General features: G+C 34.3%; 1 protein-coding gene across 1 annotated transcript in view; it reads right to left on the reverse strand.

The window, feature by feature from the left end:
- Positions 1–1,302: 1,302 nt before the first annotated feature.
- Positions 1,303–22,598, reverse strand: part of LOC126979001 (potassium channel subfamily T member 2) — a 105,816-nt gene continuing 84,520 nt past the window's right edge. Inside the window, exons 12-19 of the mRNA XM_050828142.1 lie at positions 21,759–21,908; positions 19,717–20,090; positions 16,639–16,740; positions 15,465–15,618; positions 12,340–12,417; positions 4,434–4,593; positions 3,350–3,555; positions 1,303–2,248 (exon numbers count right to left, since the gene is read on the reverse strand). Of these exons, the coding sequence (XP_050684099.1) occupies positions 1,651–2,248; positions 3,350–3,555; positions 4,434–4,593; positions 12,340–12,417; positions 15,465–15,618; positions 16,639–16,740; positions 19,717–20,090; positions 21,759–21,908 (1,822 nt within the window). The 3' untranslated portion in view covers positions 1,303–1,650. The remainder of the gene's footprint in view (positions 2,249–3,349; positions 3,556–4,433; positions 4,594–12,339; positions 12,418–15,464; positions 15,619–16,638; positions 16,741–19,716; positions 20,091–21,758; positions 21,909–22,598) is intronic.

The raw sequence follows: 22,598 nt of genomic DNA on the forward strand, positions 1-22,598 counted from the left end.
ATCTTCGTTAAATCTAAAAATTAATAAATTAATATCAATTACATAAATGACTATCTAGATATAAAAACAATCTACGAATCTTCATCAGAAACTGAAATGAGAAACATATAAAAATGGGAATGCGGTAAACTATCTTGAACAGGTTTTGAAAGAAAAGGGTATGAAACTATTAAGGCCTTTCAGTGTGTTCATTACATTAACCGAATCAGGATGTCATGAGCCTTATTACCAAAATCGGAATGCGAAGTTTCGGTTGACGGATCTTACATTTTCCTATTACGAAAGTGCTTCGGATCCGAATATCTATACGAAGTTCGCAATTAGACATTTTATCTTTCGGTTACCTTACTAATTGATACTAGGATTTTCATGTATATTCAGACCTTTTAAACCTTCCCTGGACTTCCACAAATAATTCAAGACCAAAATTAGCCAAATCGTTCAAGCCGTTCTCGAGTTTTATCGAGACTAACGAACAGCAATTCATTTTTATATATAAAGATAGATTCACATTTTCATTGTTTGACATTATTATGATCGTAACTACAACTGCACCTTTTACGGCTATGGTAACGAAGCGAAATCCAACTGCACTATTCGGATCCGAAGTACTTTGTTAATAGGATTTAATTTGAAGTTCGTAGTTCTTTTGTTTAGGACCGAAACTTCGGCTTTCGATTTTGGTAATAGACTTTCAGGAACCACAACATCTTTAAAATGTACGTTTACATCTTAAATTGGTTTAGTAAATATTTGTTTGGTAAAAATAATAGCCGATAGAAAATTTCAGGTAAACAAAATAAAATACGTCATTTTAAAAAGTTCTCATTGTACATGTTGATCGTGTTTTAATTATTCAAATATTATTGTCATTATTTGACAATTGTAGTCCTCTCTGGACCGTGATTTCATTCAGGTTTCCACCAAATTTAAGTACGTATCATAAACGGATTGGGTTTGTTTTACGGGTAGTTAAATATAATTGCTGTAAGAGACAACAAGCCTAAATTTAATCTTCTTGTCATAACGAAAGTAATAAATTTATGATTACACAGATTGGAATTTTACTATACGATATAATTCCAGTCTGTATATATATATTGTAAGTAAATAAAAAAAAGCCCGACGAGTTTCCTGCGCCCGTTCTTCTCAGGTCTGAAGACTGAAACATACTATTTCGAAAGGATACATACGTTTTGACGTGCAATAAGTAATTTTAAATCCTATTTTGAATAAATATATTTGAATTTGAATTCATGATGAATTAATTCTAACAGAGAATGATACTTCATTATCATGTTCAATGAGTTTGTATCCACATTTTTGTTATATATATCCATGATATGTAATATTTGACTTACACATCTTAATAGATATTATATACATTGGATAACAGAAATTAGCAGAAGTTTAAAGATATATACAGTAAGTTAATATCTAGTTGATCCCGCTAAGAATAGTTCGCGTTACCGCAGAAAGTTCTTTTTAAACTATATTTTTCGAGTAAGTACATCAACACTACTCAAGGTGAAGAAGACTAACTGTAAAAAGTTAAGGGGCTAAGAGGTAAGGGTCCATATTTGTGGGGCTGATGATATGTCACTATTTGCCGCGTCGTTTTCTTAAACGTCGTCCCCACATTGGATGATATCATACGATGGTACCTTGCAGATGCTGCGGATCTGGAGATGACCGCATACTGCCAGAAGATGAAGGCAATGCTGCAGTCATTTCTTCGTAACCTCTAAACGCTCCGCAAAAATGATCATCAATTTCATCTGGAGGAGTGACTTGAAGACCAATACTGCCCTTTAAAGCCATTTTTATTGCTTCAGCATTCTGGAGTTCTTGCTGCTGTTGATGCTGGAGTAATGAGTTGAAATGTGTGATGCCGATCTCCTCCAGGCTGCTTTTTCTGCGGCGTGGATTGGCTACGAGACCTTGACGCAGAGAGCTAGATCTACGTAGGAGGCCTTCATCAACGACACGCAGGGAATTAGAACGACCGCGGAAGTCTGTGTGTAGCGTTGGGCTATGGGGGAGTGATAGAGAATTAGCTTTAGTATTGGACAGGGGGGGAGGTCGCGGGGAATGGCAGGTAATAGCTGACATTGCGGAGCCACGTCGGCTTCCAGCAGCCGCGGCCGCGATGAAAGCTCCCGAACAGAAACTTATGTTAGATCTGCGTCGGCTATTGTGCCGTTCGAAAGTTTTTTGTGCAGAGAAAGGAGATGGCCGCACCAAATATCTGAAACAATAATACAAAAATAAAATTTAGAATTATGGACAAAATGACGCAACGTTTGAAATAGAGAGTACCTAATTACACAACGATCAGATGTGTCAGTTTACCAGTGGGAGGCTACTTTAGCATTACTGTGTTTCGGTCTCAAGCGCCGTAGCTAGTGAAATTACTCGGCAAATGAGACTTAACATCTTATGTCTCAAGGTGACGAGCGCAGTTGTAGTGCGCAATGTTGATGTAATATGAGGCAGAGTTGGGGACAAGCATATTGATTAAGACTGCGTTGATTTACCTTGCGCCTTAGTTCTATTTATGTTTAGATCATAGTGGCACTGTTATGAGCCGAAGACACCTTTTAGCAAAATTATTGATACTATTCCAAAACTATAAGCACAGAATGGTACATTTTCAGACAAAACCTTTTTACTTTTAATTTAAATTTGCACTAGATTCACATCTATGCAAATTCACTATCAAAAAGGATCTCTTAGCATAATTTCATTATAACCACCACACCAGGCAGGTTTATGTAATACTCGAATCTTACTGCTTCAAACAATTATCAACAATAGAGCACTAGATCACTTGGCGTTGCGTAGAGACGTCGTTTCATTGTGCGTCTTCTACCGCATTTATCACGGAGAGTGTCCGTAAGAGCTGATTCATCTGATTCCTGCCGCCGAATTCCACGTTCGCACAACACGCCACAAATTAGGATATCGTCCCCACCATCTGGATGTGTGGTGGTCCTCCACTGTGCACTTTTCAAGGAGCTTTCTTCCACGTACTACAAAGCTGTGGAATGAAATTCCTTGTGCGGTGTTTCCGGGACGATACTTATACATGGGTACCGTCAAGAAATGCGCGGAAACCTTCCTTAAAGGCTGGCAACGCTCCTGTTATTCCTCTAGTGTTGCAAGAGAATGTGGGAGGCGTTGATCACTTAACACCAGGTGACACGTATGCTCGTTTGTCTTCCTTTTTACATAAAATAAGCAATGAATCAAATTAGCTATTCAGATAGATGATGGATGTGCATAGATTGTCCAATTGTGCAATAAAACTCTTATCAATAAGTATTATGAAATAAATAATATCACATACATGATATCGCCCTCTTGTAAATTCAAATCACAGCTGGGATTTATTATGACGTAGGAGAGGCTGTTTCTCTTCTCACTCACATCGTCGTAGTCAACCCCGCTGAGGTTTAGTGATTCCATGCGAGACCGTACCAAGTTCGCTATTTCAGCCCTTTCAATTTGTTGAGCATGGTTATCTTTTGCCTCATCCACGAGACTGGCTGAGTACTGCAGGGAATGCAAAGAATTAAGTAATACCGAATATATTTAAAATAATAGTGTCAAATGTAATCTTAAGTGGTGTCGAACCGATGACAACAATAATTTATCGTGCAAGACAATTTGTACAAAATGCAGTAAGTATGTCTTGTGTAGTCAAGCAAACATGCTCTATGGCATTTGAATCAAGTTTTCCAGTAAGTTAAATACAAAGCACTGCATTAATTATTGTTGTTGTCAGTTTCGACATTACAGCATGTGACGTTGTAATACTGACCTTTATTATAATCTAAAATTAGCAACTAACATAAAGGCAGCAATGTGACTGCAATGGCTAAAGCGTTCCTTTGTGTTTGTGAACTGTGTGATCAAACTGTGACAAAAGTAGCTATCAGCCCTTTTAAATTAAATGATCGAGTACCTGAGTTACATTTCCGGCTTGTTAGAAAATACCTTTCGATGTAGAACGAGCCACATACAGGATTTCTTAATAAGTTTGGATCCAAGTAGACGACCAAGGGACAACGTATAATGTACAATTTAGTATTTTTACATCTTGAAAATTATATTGAAAATATTAACTTGACAATAGATGTTGGAAATTATAATTTGTCGCTATGTTCATGTTATCTGTGAGAAGGCAGTTTGTATTAGCTGATCGAGATTAAATCGTACATCCAGCAATATTTCCTTTGTGTGAAGAAGATTAACCTTTTGAATTATGCTAAAGTTGTGTTTGAATAGCACTGTCGTTTATGTACAATAAAAAAGTGCAATTTACTGTTGGCTCCCACTTGAATTATAGGTGTAATATCATAGATTTGTTCCTTGCTCGTTTTTAATCCCTTAGTCGTCGACAAGTCATCGACAATTGTCATCAATCTTACCGCCGGCGTCCGATCGCCATAGCAGCCACTGAGGCAGCCGGTCGGCGAGCGACTGCTAAAGCCCTCACCACCAGACCTTCCACCTTCTCTGCTCTCTCCACTCGATACAGCCTCCTGTCGCAACGAGCCTTTCAAAACCACTGCTACGGACTCTTTCCAACTTATTCAACTCATACTTCGTCTTAACGAAATCCAATCAAATCAACAATGCTTTATTTGAAGTAAATTGTAATATATTAAGTAAAATGTTGTAAATCTTGAGAAATATAGACGGTGTCTATATTTATCTATTTATATCGTTGATGATACTGGTGTGAATGATATGAATAATAGGGTATTTGACATTATTATTCATGATAACATAGTAATTTTAATTGAATCTTTATTCAAATTTATAATTTGAGTTAGTTAAATTGGAAAGATATAGCCAGGCATACAAAAATTCAACAATTGGATAATAAGAGGCCAAATGATAAAATAACAGCTCAAAATCATTGCATAAATTAAATTTGAAAAGAAAATTTATGAACTCTATTTACTCTGTTTACTCTGTTATCTTATCGACTATATTTTTAGTCAAATACCCTACTTCAATGACACTCATATTTTTCAATTATTAGTTTGGCACTAAAAGCTCCTCTATCATATTCTATTATTTCCTAGATAGTCGGTTAACTATATTTTCACTATGCGCATACGGCATATTTAAGCCATACTGTTTTGTTATAAATCACGATTTTTTGGTTATTTACAAAACTTTTAGAAGTACCAATTTTTCAAGAAACCAGTCAAGTTTAAGATTGTTAATACAAATAGTAGTAACCCGAAATATGTTGCCTTTTGGATGGTTTGTGGTCAAATTTATCAACCTAAATGTTGTTTAAAATTTTCATTTTATGTGTAATTAGGCAAACAAACCCATCGCAAAAAACACCATTACTACAATAATTTGATAGAATTATTATTTATTCAGGTACAAGCTAGATTTCTTCATGCATTCTCTTTACTGGTTGGTACTTAATTTACATCTACTATAACTAACTTCATCTAACAATACATGCAAGACTTTAATAAATAAAGGGATGCGATCATCGTAGTAGATATATTTATTTAAATATGTAACCACGAATATGTTTCTCTAGCAGACCCCGATCAGATAATTTACGCAAAAGCGAATATTATCAAAGAGCGACTTGCGGTCAAACATGTAAAGCTTGTGTTAAATAAATTGATTTGTGATAAACGAGGATGTTTCTTTTATTTGCTATTATCTAAAGAATTACAAAGTATTTGTGTAAATTGTGTTAGGTAAGTTATTAAAGTAAATTTAGATTCTGACAGTACAAATTTATAAGATTTATGGCGGTTCCCAATAATTTTGTTGCTTTTGTAAAGCAGTTCATTTGATTGTTGCTTTGTATGAATATTAGAAATCAGAGAAAAAAATTATTCGTACTGAGTAAAGAAATTAAATCAAACATATTTATTGATTATGGAAGAACAGCCGCCTGTACTCTCTTGCAACCTCAGGGACATTTCAGGAGCGTAATGAAGACAATGTCAAGCGATTATGTTCATATAACATTCGAGCAGCTCTTAACTACTGAGTTATTAGCACAGTATTAGAGTACTAATTGAAAACAGTAAATTTTTATATTGGTTTGAGATGTTACTTTCAAATATTAATACGAAATATTATTAAAATTCAAATTAAATAGATAGTTTTACTAAAATAGGATTTTAAATCACTTAGTGAATGAGCTTCCGACCTGAAAAGAGTTGACTGAAGAAAAGAATGGCACTGGGGGCGGTTACTCCATGTGTATCTTTAATTATGTGGTATCTTTAATAAAAAAATATACATTTTACTACTTTTTACAACTCAAACGATTATTAGCATTTTTTTCCATTTACATTTTCTTGAATCATGTTGTAAAAGATTCATTGCCCAACAGAGTCATAGCTCGAATAACCGAATAACAGGCATACCTAGCTGTATGTGTGTATGTATGTTTCTGGTCATAACATTAAAATTTCTAGAACAGTTTCTAGAAAATTCGATAATGTGCCTATGTACCTACATATGTTCAATATTATTTAAACAATGATTGACATTATAGTTCACGATATATGATTGCTTTTTGCTTACACGCTTCAAACATATCTGTTGGCTAGGAATTAGATCAATAATTTCAAACACGTGTCTTTGGGAGCTGCCATAAATAGATAAACCGACAAAATATGTACAATACATTAGTTCAAGTGCTCTGATACGTAATACAAAAAGCATATTAAAAAGGAATTGTATTGAAACAGTAGTGTTATTTTGTTAAGTGACGACTCACCGATGCACGCGATGTTCGCATTCCCGTGAGGCAGGACCAGAACCAACTAGTTTTGGTCCTGGCCGGCATACTCACGTGGTGCGACGGGTCGGTCAAGCTGGTGTCCTGTGTTCGATATATCCCTATCGGAATCTCGCATGACGTCGAACATAACTTTTGATATAGTCGACCGTACGTACGTATCCACATGTCTTCTTTTTTTATTTTCATCTGTTGCAAATTTGAAATTATCGTCTTAAATACAAATATGGAAGATACGAGTAAACAAAATTATTATTTGATATAATAGTGGTAAAGAAATCAATCTTGCTGAGCATATAATTATTGGTAACGAAATCGATTTTGCTGAGCAAAAGTTATTCAGAACAATGAATGTTCTAAAAGAAGCGTACAATATCTTATAAAAAAATCTGTCGCAACGCAGCTCATAAATTGCACGGCTAGCTATGAAATAAACAATATATGGTAAAATCACTTAATGAGATGATGAGATACATGCACTTTAGTAATGTCGTAACAGAATATCATCAAAAACAAAACTGAGAATTAAAGTTTAAATGAAGTATTGCGTTCTATGACTTCCAAGGTAGTACTTTATCTACTAGACGTTTTATATTTATACATTTTATATATAACTTATTGAATGAGATGAATTTAATTACAATGGGTGCTAAGACTTGGTTTAATTCTTATTCTGAATTTATCTCAATCGTTGAGCTATATCCAAGATACATTAAACACATTACAAGAATTACTTGTTTCATAGTATAAGATTCAGTTTAGGTTTTTAAATCCCGACGCTTATAATTGCAAACACTGTTGTATTTGTTTGACTGAACGCAATACCCCATTTAATCATAACTGAGAGATAATAAAACTCACAGATGTAAGAAATCCTGATCCAGGAGCTTGGTCCACCCCCAAAAGTAGTCTCACAAATGTTATCACATAGTCCTTAACAAACGCTTGGTACAGCAATGTATCAAGCATTGATGCAGAGAAAACTGATCCTGCGGCGAACGGTAGACGGAACATGTACGATATATGAGATCCTCTTTCTTTTTCTCGCTGAAATGTTCATATATATAATTCAGTTATTTATGTAATTTCTTAAAATATCTGGCAGAGAAAGTGAGGCATGCCTACTTTTTCTTAGATGGCGCGGCATTGAGCAAGGAACTCAAAGTCAAATTCTATGAAAATTCTTGAATCATTGTTTTAATCGTCAAGAAACTTTAATTGAAAGAAACTCAGCTTTTTTGCTTTTTGTTTAATCTTATCGCATAATTTTAATTATTTGCGATGCAGTCCGTTTACATTGATAGTAATTATGAATCAAGTCAGATCAAGTCAAACGGAGATGACTTGATAGTCGATAATTCAAGCGGCAGTTTATTGAATGCGGTCAATTTGAAAGAAATTCTAAATTATATGGATTTTATTATATATAATCAATTGCGCAATTTTGCTTGAATATATGTGCAAGAATTATATAAATTATCAAATACATTTATTGTGTCAGATTACCAAATCCAAAGTTATAATTTAAAGTTTTTTTTTGTTGGAGGCTTTTTATTTCTTAGGGTAAGCAGTTATGTCACCTACCTTTTCCATTTTAGATAAATGTAAGGCATATTTATCGTGAGCTCGAAATTGCATGAAACGCATATTAGATGACTGAGATAGCTCCGTGATTGATCGGATTGACGGGAAAAATCTGAAACATACAGTTATCGATGCAGACATCTTTGGCATAAAATTACAACAATTTTTCGCTAGGGCTTATGATATCAAAGAAAAAGATTCGCTTCGGCATTAATTGTAATTGTCAAAATAGATGTGTCCTTAAAACATACATATTTTCACAACAGTTTTGAACAAGTTAAAAACTGACAGTTACGTCATCATGTTTATAGAACCCAGAATGAATAGTGTAACAGAAGAGACTGCGTGCGGGTATATTTATTCAAAACATCATGAGTAACACTGATCGTGATTTGCCTTTAATAAACGACACCGCTCAAGACCCATGATAGTGAAATATGAATGTTGAAACATAACACATCTTCTATCTTCTAGCTTCGCATATTAAACGCTATGTGATGTTATTATAAAATATATTTTACTTGAACATTGTCTGCACGGCTACGATTGTGTTACAATCAGACAAGCTGTCCTCCTCAGCAGAATTCGACAATTCCTTATTAACCACTACCACGTTTTCTGCAAGAGTTATTCCAGCTCGTAGAAGGTCATCCAATCTGAAATTAAACATTAAATTAATTCAAATCCTAAAGAACCCCCCGTCCTTTAACCCATTCCTCTTTGAATGTCAGTATTTTGAAAAAAAAAAAAAATGGATTGGCAATTAACATATTATTCATCATCTTTGCATATAAAAATACAGGGTAGGCACAATAACATCAAAAAATGTATTAATATAATCCACTTATGTATGCATGTTACAATTTATACCTCTTTGGTATACCAAAACTACAATAAAATACAACATTTTTTGAACGATGTAATTGATTATATGAATGTTGTCCAATCGTATCGCTACTACGCAAATATTTTTTTCTTATCGGATAATTGCATAGCATTCAATGTTGAAACTATTTTGAATAGGTACAAATTTCTGTAGTACTCCGACGTGTTAGACCTTATATTCATTTGCTAAATACAAATCGTAATATTCACAAATACGAGGAAAAGATTTACCTAATATCATAATGAATCGAAACGCAGAGAGCAAAAATATAAAAAAATCACTTTTAACATTGTTCTATAACCGCGCTTTAAGAAATGTAAGACCATATTTTAAAAACTATACGGGGACTACTTTCATAGGTATTCGGACTAAAACAATATATAAGAATGACATTGTATATTCTGATATCCTCGTTTAAGACGTTAACTCAATGATAGCTATCGAGTTGAAAAGTACTTACGAATCGATACTGCCCATCATCCAGTAAACAAGCGGAAAGTAAGATAGAGCATCCAGAAATGCGATGTCCGGTATTCTTTCTAGGAGCAATATAATTGGATTCAGCGAAGTTTTCGATCTGAAATGTGCTCGCAGTGGTATAATAAAATTGTAGATCCCATTTGAAGCGTAGTCAGCGGCCAAGATGATCGTCTTGTTCTGCCATTCGTATTCTTTGGCGTTTCTGTACGAGCAGTGCTCGCATACTTGAGCTAGCTGGAGACAGCATAATGGTTTCTTCTCTTTCAGCAAGTAGCAGAGGGTTGGACTTACTCCAATAAATGGAGAAACAGGTGGGAAGCCCTTTACAATCCTGCACATTACACAATTGATGGATTAAAAATATATAAAAACATCTCGTACAGTTCACGAATACAATTCATTATTTTTGAAGTCTAAAGACATCATAGTGGTAACATGTTATAATACTAGAAGCAAAAATTCGAGCGCATTGTCTAACCGTCTGTCCATTTATTTGTCGTTTTTACATTTAAGAGAAAGTGATGAGACGAACAGAATCTGATGGTAAACATGATATGTTTTACCCATTACAATATAACTGCTCAGGATTAACGATATCCCCATAGAATCTAAGTGGCTTCGCAAAGGCGCTCATCATTTGGCACAAGATATATTGAGTATCATTACTCCAGTAATTTAGATTAGCAATGGCGCACTTCAAACTGAAACACAATAGTACTTGTGGACTTCTGTACTTGTTTTAAAATATTATTTATAACAACGATCCGGGAACTAACGATTCTTCCAACTGAAAACTCCTCCAGTTTTGTGGCTAAGGCATTTTCATTATCAAAGTTGTTATAACTAATTTTAATTTTGGTGGAAGTTTTTCCGTTACTAGAAACTTTAATTGTAAGCCTATCTGTAATTGTTACAAAACAAATAAACATATTTAATTTAATGAAAAATTAAAAAGATTTATTTCACCATCCATCTGTACGAGTATAGCATTGAACTGAATTAACAATAATCATCCTTATTAAAATGAAAATATATTAGACAGTATTGACTGGTCTAAAAATTAAGAAAAAAGGCTAAAGCGAACGAAGCCTTATATGACTAAATCTATTGAAATATAAGAAAGTGTGAATTGTATTTGCTTTAAAAGTGTTTCTATACAGAAAGTGCAAGGCTATCATATGATTATTGCTGAGGTCATGCTTATTTCTGGATATCTAAACTACTCATGTGCTGTAATTTTATAGAACCTTTCAAAAACCTTACAAATAAACAAATAAAACAGAACAAAAAAATTTGTCAAAGAGATATAGACTTATAAATACTGGAACAAATAAACCACATAGTATTATTAGACGTAATTTCGATAATCGACTGAGAGTTGTATTGAGTCGGAAAGACCAATACGCCAAATAAACTCAAAAATAATATGTCATCATAAGTATTACTGACTTTATACATATTACTAACATATGTATAATGACTTTATACATATGTTGGTACTACTACTTACTTGATTTGCTTTACTGTGCGCCTATTTTGAGTGAAAATACCCTGGGGTAAAGCTTTATAAGTCGAAGAGTGAGTAGGTCAATTTTACACACAAACTTTGAAAATCATCGCAGGTGTGTTTTTCCTCACGACGTTTTCTATTACCGTAAGAGCGTCGTATGACTGTACAAAACCGCACCGGATAACCGAAAATCCATTGGTTCGTGCCATGCAATATGTATGTATTATCAACATTATTAGCCGGAATACGTCCACTGCAGGACAAAGGCCTCCTACGGATCTCCTCATTTCTGATTCGATCTCGCAGGGAGACTCCGAGCATAACCCTCTCCGTTACCCTCTAAGCGACCTGAGCAGTCTCGTCAGGCCCATAGTTAGCGAGGCCAATAATTATGTATGTATGTAGTACAGGAAGGTACCGTTTGGTTGTGAGTATGACAATCATCAAGTAGGTCGCTTTGAAAAAAATGAAGAAACTTGGCTAACATCAAATTTCTTCCATCTACACCAATGATTACTTATATTGACTGACTGATTGCTGATTTACCAACACACAGCCAGAACGTAACTCAGGGTAGTCCCACGTTTTCAAAGAACTAAAATTTGCACAAATTTTCTCATATCTACTTCTAGCAAAAAAAAAATATATTTTAGAATCAGTTCGTATGTTTTGAAGGCTTAAGCCACAGCGAAGCGTTACTGAGATTAGCTAGTTTATTATGTTACATGTTGGTACAAAATGCTAATTCTTGGAGATTTAGTGCTTAATGAATCTACTAGACATATTTTATCTTTGCAATAATCGTTTTCTTTTAATAAAAATAATTTTGAGTTTTGTTTATTTGAATATCTTTGTACGCGCCGGATCATTGAAACTGGAAGTTAGTGAAACTGACTTAACATTCAGACTTAACTTTAACCAACTTCTATTAAGAATACGAAAAACGGATACTTTTATGAAGAAAAGCTATTGAGAGTAAAAACTATTTGACATTGTGGTTGATTCAGTTCTTACTTACTTACCTAAACTTGACGACATTAGAATGAGTGGTAGGATGGTGCTTGAAATCGACATGCTTACCTGCAGAAGTCATGGAGCCCAGCAGAGCGCGAGTTGCAGTCACCCAGCGAAGTGGAAGAGCCTGTGGTCTCGTCGTCACTGCGGGATCGTTGGAGATCGGTGGCGATCCAATACACACACAGGGGAAACAATACACAATGCACACAACCGAATAAGTACACCTACACATCTCACGTGATACAATTAACATTTGTGCTTTTAATATTTATGGAGGTACTTCTAAACATTCACACAAGGCATATTATTTATATACATTGCTTGAGTTATTTCGAAAATCTATTAGGTACCTCATATAAATATTTAATATCCGTTATTTTTTAGTTTGAGACTTTAGCTTACAGCATGCTACTACAATATTTAATGAACGGTGATTTAAAAGACCAAGATTATCCATATTAACTTTCAGTCGAATACTAAGTATAATATTATATGGTCAATCATTCACAATTCCGAAATTATGATTCACTAAGTATCGAGCTAGTATTAGGTCCTTACATATCATATTGTGACAGTGTGTGTTATGTCAAACGTTAGTCACAGAACAAACGAAAACAGTTTGAACAGAAAAAACTAGATAGGAATCTGGTGTTCGGATCGGAATTCCAAATTCAAATTTACTATATTGTATTTGAGTTTTGTATAGATATTCATTTATTTTTGTGTTATTGTTATGGTTGCTATCGTTTTGCGAATATTATGGGTGGTCTCCAAAGTATTTTGAACATCTGGGTAAATTAGCTCAAACTTATTTGAAAAAAAAAATTAAAATAGTCGGCGAAGAGAATACATCCCAAACCATAAGTTGAAGAAAATACTCTAGATTAGGTGGAGGCTTTGTTCGAAACTGGGACTATGGGGAACATGAGGACTACATGATTTAAATGAGGCACAGAAATGAAGACATTTCTAGTGCTGCGATTTTGTATGAAAATAGGTAAGGCTTATAATAGTTAAACCAGTAGAGTCTTCATAAATTACTCTCAAATAAAACATTTGGAAAAAATGGGCAATTTTATAATATTTGACCAGACAATAATTAAGGTAGATTATGTCCAGTTGGCAACGTCAAGCCATAACAGAAAAAGAAGACACCAAATTAGTTCTTTATTCTCTCTCTAGTTGGTTCAGTGGTCAGGTGGACATTGATACGCCTTGCCCATTACAGTGCAGTGCCACTCAGGATTCTTGAAAAACCCTAAAATTCTCAGCGGCACTACAATTGCGCTCTTCACCAACCTACTTTGCTTGAGACAAAAGATGTTAAGTCTCATTTGCCCTGTAATTTCATCGTATATACACAATAATGCTTACAAATTACTGCTCCACGGAAGAAATAGGCGCCGTTGTGGTACCCATAAACTAGCCGGCAGCCTGTGCAAAGAAGCCTCCCACTGGTAAACTGGTGGTAATTGTAGTGCTAGACTAAAAACTTTGCAATATACAGTTATTAAATTAGAGGAGCTGCGATGAGAATGTGTTCAACACCATAAGGGAAGTATTAAGGATGTTGATCTAACAGATATTCATCATTCCCAGAATTGAAACAACTTCTTGATAAGAAAAGAAACAATATCGATAAGGCTATACAGACCACCTTAAAAGTTTTCAAAGCTGAAGTCTATCTCCCAACAATTTTTAGCAAAGAAATATGTACGTAACAATCTTAATATATATAAATTGCGTGACACGTTGTTTGTCCGCGATGGACTCCTAAACTAATGAACGGATTTTAATGGGGATTACTTCATGGAGTGCAGGTTGGTCCAACTTGAGGGATAGGATAGTTTTTATTCCGATTTGGGACCCATAATTATTCTTATTTTCAATATTTGTTTTGTATGGACATATCTTCTATGAGAGAATTTAGTGACGCACGGTTTGACAGTTCCTCTGTGAAACAATTTCATTATAACAACAGGGAGCATTTTTTATGAAATAATTCTTGATGTTTTGAAATATTATTGGCAAATTCCTATAAAACAGTTTTTTTATTACTACAGGACAACGTCTGTGGGGGCAGCTAGTAGTATGTAATTTATAATGTCATAGTTTTCATATGATAACGCTAATTACACATGTAAGGACGTAATATTTTTGATACCTGTTGCTCTGTCTATTGTTGGTTGATACTAATGAACGAACTCAGAAAAAGAAATAAACAGCTGGCTATAAAAATAAAAAATAGCATAACGTACATCCAGACGAAGGCAATTTGTAGCTAAATGATCCTTAACTTTGACACAATTTTCCGCCTATTACTGCATACACGCTACAACAAAACAAATATAAATAAAGCAAAATGTTTTTCAGCAATACCAGTATTGTGAGAATAAAATTGAAACACAGCTTCAAATTATTTAACATCTATAATATTGACGTCATGCAGATTTTAATAATCTGAGTATATCGAGACAAAATATTATTTTATCAAGGAAATATCACTCTTTGATACATTAATATTAGCTGTGGGCACTTCAATTATTGTTAATTAGTATTTAGAGTGAAAAAAAAATTCAATAAAAATAATTTCAAGCTATGTTTTTCAACTGTATAATATGCAAAGCTTTAATAACGTTTAAAATGCCAGATAGACAGCCTTAACAATCATATTCATAAACAAAATTTTGAGTCTTGATTGAACGTATTTTTAACAAAACTTTGTGATATAATATTAGTCGTTCGAGACCGTCCATTTTTTTTTAATAATTAATAACAAGAGCAGCAGAGCTTAATTTTTTGAAAAAGTCTAAAAAACCAGTTAGTTGTCAAAGTGGTCATCTAACTTGGGTCTGAGTATTGAAATAAGTTAATTAATAACTAAAGATAGATTTATTAAGTTTAATTTAATCGTTTTATAGGTATTTCTGAAAAATTCTCAATAAATTCATATTTCTTCTTTTTTTCTCTCCTTTAATTATTATTGGACTTATATTTGTATTAAGCATTAAACTTGATTATGAATTTCGATTGCACGTAAAAATCCGTCCAATTATGAAAGTGAGATAGAAATATCAAAAATCAGCCATGCATGCTCCATAATGTGGGACATAAATTTGAATAGCAGTGTTGTATGGCGTGAGAGTAGAATTGGAGGAAAAGTTGCATAAACGATATTGTTTTCTTACGCTATTTTCTCAGACGCGGATCTCCAAGGTACATTGTCTTCAAGTTCGTCCTCACTAACGTCTATCTCTGGCTCCTCGTCTTGATTATCTGAGGCAATGTTCAAACTACTCGTGACCATGTCTGGGACGGGCAGAATTGAAGGTCTACGGCTTCCTGTATATTTTTAAGTATTATTATTGTCTGCACAGTCTTTTTTTATGGAATAGGAGGACAAACGAGCATACGGGTCACTTGGTATTAAGTGATCACCGCCGCCCACATTCTTTTGCAACACTAGAGGAACCACAGAAACGTTACCGGCCTTTATGGAAGGTGTACGTGCATTTTTTGAAGGTACCTATGTCGTATCATACCCGAAACACTAAACAAGGAAGCTCATTCCACAGCTTTGTAGTTCGTGGAAGAAAGCTTCTAGAAAACCGCACCTTGGACGACCGCCACACATCCAGATGATGAGGATGATATCCTAATTAGTGGCGTGTTGTGCGAAGGTGGAATTTGGCCGCAGAAATCAAGTGAAATAGCTGTTCAGAGCACACCCCGTGATAAATAATAATAATAACCGTCTTGCCTGTTATCACCACACTACTAGTATGCTTGATTTGTGAGTAGTACCTAATGATAAAAGCTATGCCGTTTTCTATGTTTGTGCCCAATTATATTTTAGTTCATTTTTATTCGTTGCTAGCACGTTACAACTAGTAACTTAGCGCTGAATGACTGCTGTATGTAATAACTGTAGTTACGTGAGTACAAATTACAAAACACTAACACACAGAGTCATTATGTGCTTGTGAGCTAAAATAACTCTAAAAAGTATAAAACTTATTTAAGAATTAATGAATTTGTTTTGTTTAAACAGATTTTCATTGATAACCAAACATTCACTAACCTTAGAGCTGTGATGAAAAAACTTCATGAATTTTTCATTTGATCATGTTTTCCTTGAAACAAATTTTAAGACATTGCAACTGCGCCGCATCTACATATAAAAAACGACGGCCTAAGAAAGCTATGGAACACAAGAGAAAGAGTAGGTGTAGCGAGACGGGAGAAAGAGAAAGTAAACTTCTATTTTGTCATTGTCATTCTTTGTACGCGGACATGGTTTATAACCCTAAATGTAATGAGGAATATAGTGCATATCTATTGCATTAGATAATAATGGAATACCTCGTCGAGAGCTCAAACAGTCTGGACTGAGGAAATTTGAGTCCATCCGCTGCACGGGAAGAAGTAAGTTGCTGTCCAATGCATTCTCTGTACCCGGTGAATCTGTTACACAAGAATAAATGCGTTTTTAGTTATGTTTTATGTATGTTAAATTTTAATTGCATTGTAAAGCTTTAATATGTGTATTAATTCTAATAGGTTGCACGTTTCCATAAGGATTGTAACCGCTTACAAATAATAATACAAGATTGAATATATAATATAATATGCAATTCGATTTGAGCGCTATCCAGCCGGATGATTACGCTCTAGAAAAAGGGCTTCGTAGTGTATCATGCAGGGATCACGGATTTTCATTGTGAAGGCTATGAACATGTCTTTAATTTATAAAACTACCCACATTTAACGTATTTCAAAGAGTATCAAGCTACTAAATTTCATGATCAAATAATTGTAGGTATTATACATTCTGATCTTGATGTTGGGCTAAATATGGACTTGAAATTTTAAGTGACCGCTAATTTGGAAGACATCTAGACGGAAATGTCTAGAGTTTTAGGGGGCACGTATAGCGTATCCCAGAGACAGCATTTAATCGTAAGAAGTGGTACTATATTATGATATTATGAAGATTGTTTGACACGATGGACTATGGTGGTTGCAACATGTCTATGTCTGTCATGGGCAACGCTGATGACTTTTAAGAACTTGGGCTAATTATCGCTTATGATATGGTTTATGAACAATATCACACACTGTATCAGAATTTAGAAAAATAGTATCTACTTTATTATTAGGAACTAAACATGCATAAAGCTAAATTGTATCATTCAAAATAATATAAAAAAAATTATTGAAGTAGGCGTTACTTTGTGGAAATCCATAATTATTCAAATGATTTGAGTTTTCTTTAGTGATAATTCCGCCAATAACTAATTGTCTTTAATCAATTCGACACGTGTTGCGCCCCTACAAAATTTTGGCGAGACAACACGTCCTGAGGATGCCTCGTGTAGGGGCGAAACACGTGTCGAATTGATTTAAGACAAATCACTTGGACAAAATAATAAAGACTATTTTAACAAAAATTTCGTGCACGACCTAAACTTTCGGCAATTTAAGTATTATTTTATGGATTTATAATATTAACAGTATTTAGGTAATGATATGTTATACCTATCTAACACATAATACATATGTAGGTATTCCATCCCTACTCTGTCATATCACGTTAATAAAATTAAAAATATCTCATATTACATACTTTCTAAAGGAATTACCAAATTATGTCTGATTTTTTATTTCTTATTGCAGAAAATTAACTTTTTAAGGGGTAGCATAGCCTTACACAGAAGAAAATATAAAAATGTTTAGGTTATGAACACGTGCCTAATACATTGTGGCGTGCTCTGGCGGCTTCTCTTTGTTGGCGGCACTTCTCAAATTTATCGTGGCAAACTGGCAACGCCGCTTTTTGATGGTCAAACATTCAAGTTCATTGAATCATTGACCTAGTGGCCCAATTCTATAGCACGTTTAATTTTGCTCAAAATGAAGAGTCTAATTTTTGACAAATTAATGCACGGATTTTGTTAATTTTTTGTATATCGTCAGCAAATGTGTTAGCAAGTATGTACCTAGATTTATTTCATATACGCTAAATCCATATTGTACATAAAAAAATAAAATAACAAATAAAAAATATATAATAAATAAATAATAAATAAAAAAAACAAAATGGACCCAACTCATCTTGTTATAAGAAATTCTAATCTATGGTCAAAAAACAAGGAGTATTCAGTCGATAACGTTTGTATTTAAAAGCGACCACAAAATTTTCGTCCTAGTTTCTACGTGTTTTAATTTAAGCGCTTCATAGGGATCGTAATATAATACAACCGATATATTTATTCAAACGTAATCCTGTATTGGCAATCCCAGAATAGTATTATTACCTAATTCCTGATTTTGATAAATAATAAAAGATCTTTAGATCGTTTTAATGATATCTTTTGCATTCTAATCTTTTTTAAATTTTTTGTCTGTCCCGAATACTTAAGCGTTTTATAAGTACCGTGTATTGAATTGTTTTAAGTGGCGACCGAATATTGAAAGCGGCCGTTACACACAAATTTTAAATAAATACTGGTTAACATTAAAAACTAGTGATAGCTAGTGAGTGAGTTGCTCTATGTCCAAGCGTGCAATACATTTATTAACTGCTGGTGCCAACTAAAACTTTTTCTTGACATCGAGCAACTAAAGCCAAACGAAGTAGGCCATGTTGACTATTCAGATGCAAAATAAATTTGAATTACTACAAACCTCAATGTATGTGTTATTTCAATTGTATTATTCTACTATGTCAACAGTTTATGTCTTCAAATATATTATTTTAAGAATACCCCCATCTCTATGACGCTCCAGTACAAAACCAGATAGAGAAATTAATAACAAATAAAAAAAAACATATTACTGGTGAAACATACTCTGAGCAGAACAATAGTTGTTTGGTTGAGTAATGTTGCACATTGTCATCAATTGAAAAATACTTTATATTCGCGGGTTACGTTCCAGCGCTCTACCAACTAAGTGTTTGTACTTGAATTTGCCTTTTTAGCATCGGTGAAACTACCCAACATACACAAAATGGGTATTGCTGTTAAAAGACAAGACTATATAATGGACATAATATCAGCGCTGCAAACAGCTTATAGGATGATGTATGTCTGCGTCGTAAACATTATTTAAAACAGCACAAAGTGACCGGCCTACTTCATTTGTATAACTAACTAACTACCTAGGCGTGCCTAGGCGGAGTGTTGCGCGCTATGCTTCAAATTCTTCGCTCAAAGCAATGTCGGGGTTTTCATCCCCAATTCTTAAGTATTCCGAAGTTAACCAAGTAGCATATTATTAATGAAGTGAAAGAACTGATGGATATATATGACAATATTATATGTCAATCATAGTGAAATGAAACAACTTTTATAGTTCGTAATATCAAATGGCAGTCTGTAGGTGGCATAGATCGACGCTCTGCCTAGACACAAAAAGATGAACGCCAACTGCACTCACAGCTAGCAACAGTTAAATTAGCGGATGATATGCGTGATGGCGATGCGTTTGGGGCGCTCTTTGGAGCTTGAAGAACCACTTCAGGAAGCCCGAATTTGGCCCTGTTACCGTCTGGTCTCGCCTGCCCTGACACTTCCTCGTTCCTCCGGTTGCTAAGTAGGCTACATGCGGTCTGATCTTTTGCGAGTGTCGGTGCTTTGTCGGTCTGTTTGTCCGACACTACAAAAGCTGAATTCTCTTCTTTGGTAATGCTCATGTAGTAACATGTATCGCTGGCCTTCATAATGTGTCTCGGTCCGGGATTCAAGAGAATTGTTTCTTCGTAGAACTCTGGCAGTTCCGCTGGACGAACACCGACCAATGCCACACCATACCTGTAAATACAACGTTTAACAGATTTAAAACAGTGAACAAGTGCGTGTATTACATAAAATATCTAGAAATTATATTGTGAGAGATTTTTGATTGGGAGAGAATCTTGGATGATTGAAAAGTATAAAGCAAGGTTTAGATTTAACTGTGAAGTGTAGGTATTTAATATTTTGTACATGCGAGGCTTCAATTTTGTAGTGTTATAGTTGTACAGCTTCGCTTGATTGCAGAAATAAGAATTTCAACTTGAAACCTTCCTGAGAAAAGGGTCCTAAACGTGCCAAGCGAAATTGAGATGCCGCACAGAATCTTGGGTTGAATGGACAGGGCGTATACCGTACCACCAGATGAACGTCTTGCTATTCTTACCATTTTTTCCAAAATGGACGGTTTCTATTTCATTTAAAGAGATCAGTGAAAAATGGTTATATAATATATATGGGCGCAAATCGCCACCTACCGTCAATTGTTTGCAACTATTGATATTTATGTTTTAGTTTATCGTTAAAATGAATATATTATTATAGATATATCTGAAATATATAAGATTTAAATACAAATAGCTATTTGTAAACATAAAACTGTTATTTATTAAGATCTAACTAATTTAATGGACACTGTTTTGACTGTTTGAATTGTTTGAAGATGTTTGATGTTTCATTTATTATTAAAATACTTAATTGAATGTGTAAATGTTCAAATTAATTTGTATTAGAATTAATATCGTTATTATGTATCAAACTTTATTATTTTATGCAATAACTCTTTCTTAATTGTATTTCGAAACTTGCTTGCAGCGCCATTTTCATCTTCGTAATGTTTGCTCAAATTAAATGAACAAACTATTATATAAATCATTTGAAGTTATATAAATTCACTAAAATATTTATTGAGCTGTATTTACGAGTTATTTTACAATACCTAATTTTATTTGTGTTTTAAAAGAAGTTGTATCTACTCTGTTTCATCTATTGTACTGGAGCTATAAACGCGTGTAATTAGGATGAATAAAAAATGATTCCAAGACATACGGTTACTACTTAACGACTAATGAGAATAGAATCACTAGAGACATGAATGCTTTGGGTAAGGGCTGCCGCTGTTATTGAAGTAACCAATGTCGTATCGACCTGGACACTCAAGTAAGTCCACATTGAAAGTGGAAAACAGTTCCTGGACACATGCAACAGGCACGACATCCGGATTGCTAGTCGTCTTCCATAAAGTTTTTTTATGAACTAGATTGATCGAATCCGGAATCCGCTATTCAATGGGCGAAGTACTATAAGAACACTTAGCTTGTCAGTATAACTTTAAGTATGACGGTTAAGACATTAGCGGTTATTACAAATAAATCTTTTAAACATGGCTTACACGACGACGTTTAAAACAGTGTTAAGCTTGTGTTTCACTAAAACATCGCTAAACACAACAAAAACTGAAGTGGAACAATCAAAGGAATGCAATTTTCAGCAGCTGTCATCTATCTGACATCATAATATAAATAAATCTTCCGTTAGACCTATCATAGACAATATTCGACTTGTTTACATATGAGCCATGTCTAAAGATTGTTGACAACAGAAAGACACATATTTGTAATAGAACTTTTTTAAAACTGTAGAATTTAATAATTTCATTACAAATTTAATACAAAAAATATGACTTACTTTCTATGTGAATGAAAACTAGCATACGTAAAGCTCTTCCCCTCATATTCACCAAAGAATCGACTGTCACCCAGGACGATGTGGTAAATTTCGTTGCCGGAACATTTTCCATAGAGACGGTGCCATTCTTCTGGTGATTGTTGGCCCTCTCTGTAATAAGCATCAGTATGTCTTAATTCTTTTTCAAACGAGCCATCTATGCTCTTTTTCGACATCAGAAGTATCACAAAAACAAAACTGCTTTCAAGGTGCGTGAAAGGGCAGATTTAATGTCGAGACTATATACTATGTCGCACGGATATGATACAACAGTTATTTGGTAATATCATGGCGGATGTTAAAATAACAACGCGGTTTCATTATTTCTCGAAACAAATCTAGTGATTTGACCAAATGCCAGAGTTGGGAAGGGTTAAGGATAATATTCCGTGACTTGATCAAATCACTAAGGGAATTGACCAAATCTCTGTTATTATCATAACCCTGCGACATATACATAAAAAGTTCTACCACTATCGTTTCAGTTTATTTTGCTACATAACTCGAAAGAATTAAATAATCTTTTATGTTGTGTAAGTGGGTCCTTAATTATTACGAATATGTTTTGAAACAGGTATAAGGGTAACTTTGTATGACATTGTGGTCCATAGGTTCTTGTACAATATCGATGTGTTAGTTATTAAGAAACAAAGAAGAAATATGAATTATTATTACATTCTTGTTCTACAAACGTTGAAAGTACTTAAATTATAATAAATTAAGTAATAAAGTAAGTAAGGGCACGGAGAAGAGCGCTGGTGTGGGTCGCGACTTGCATCGACACTCTGGCTCCTTCTCATG

The sequence above is a fragment of the Leptidea sinapis genome, chromosome Z (assembly GCF_905404315.1).
Source record: "Leptidea sinapis chromosome Z, ilLepSina1.1, whole genome shotgun sequence".
Lineage (NCBI taxonomy): Eukaryota > Metazoa > Arthropoda > Insecta > Lepidoptera > Pieridae > Leptidea > Leptidea sinapis.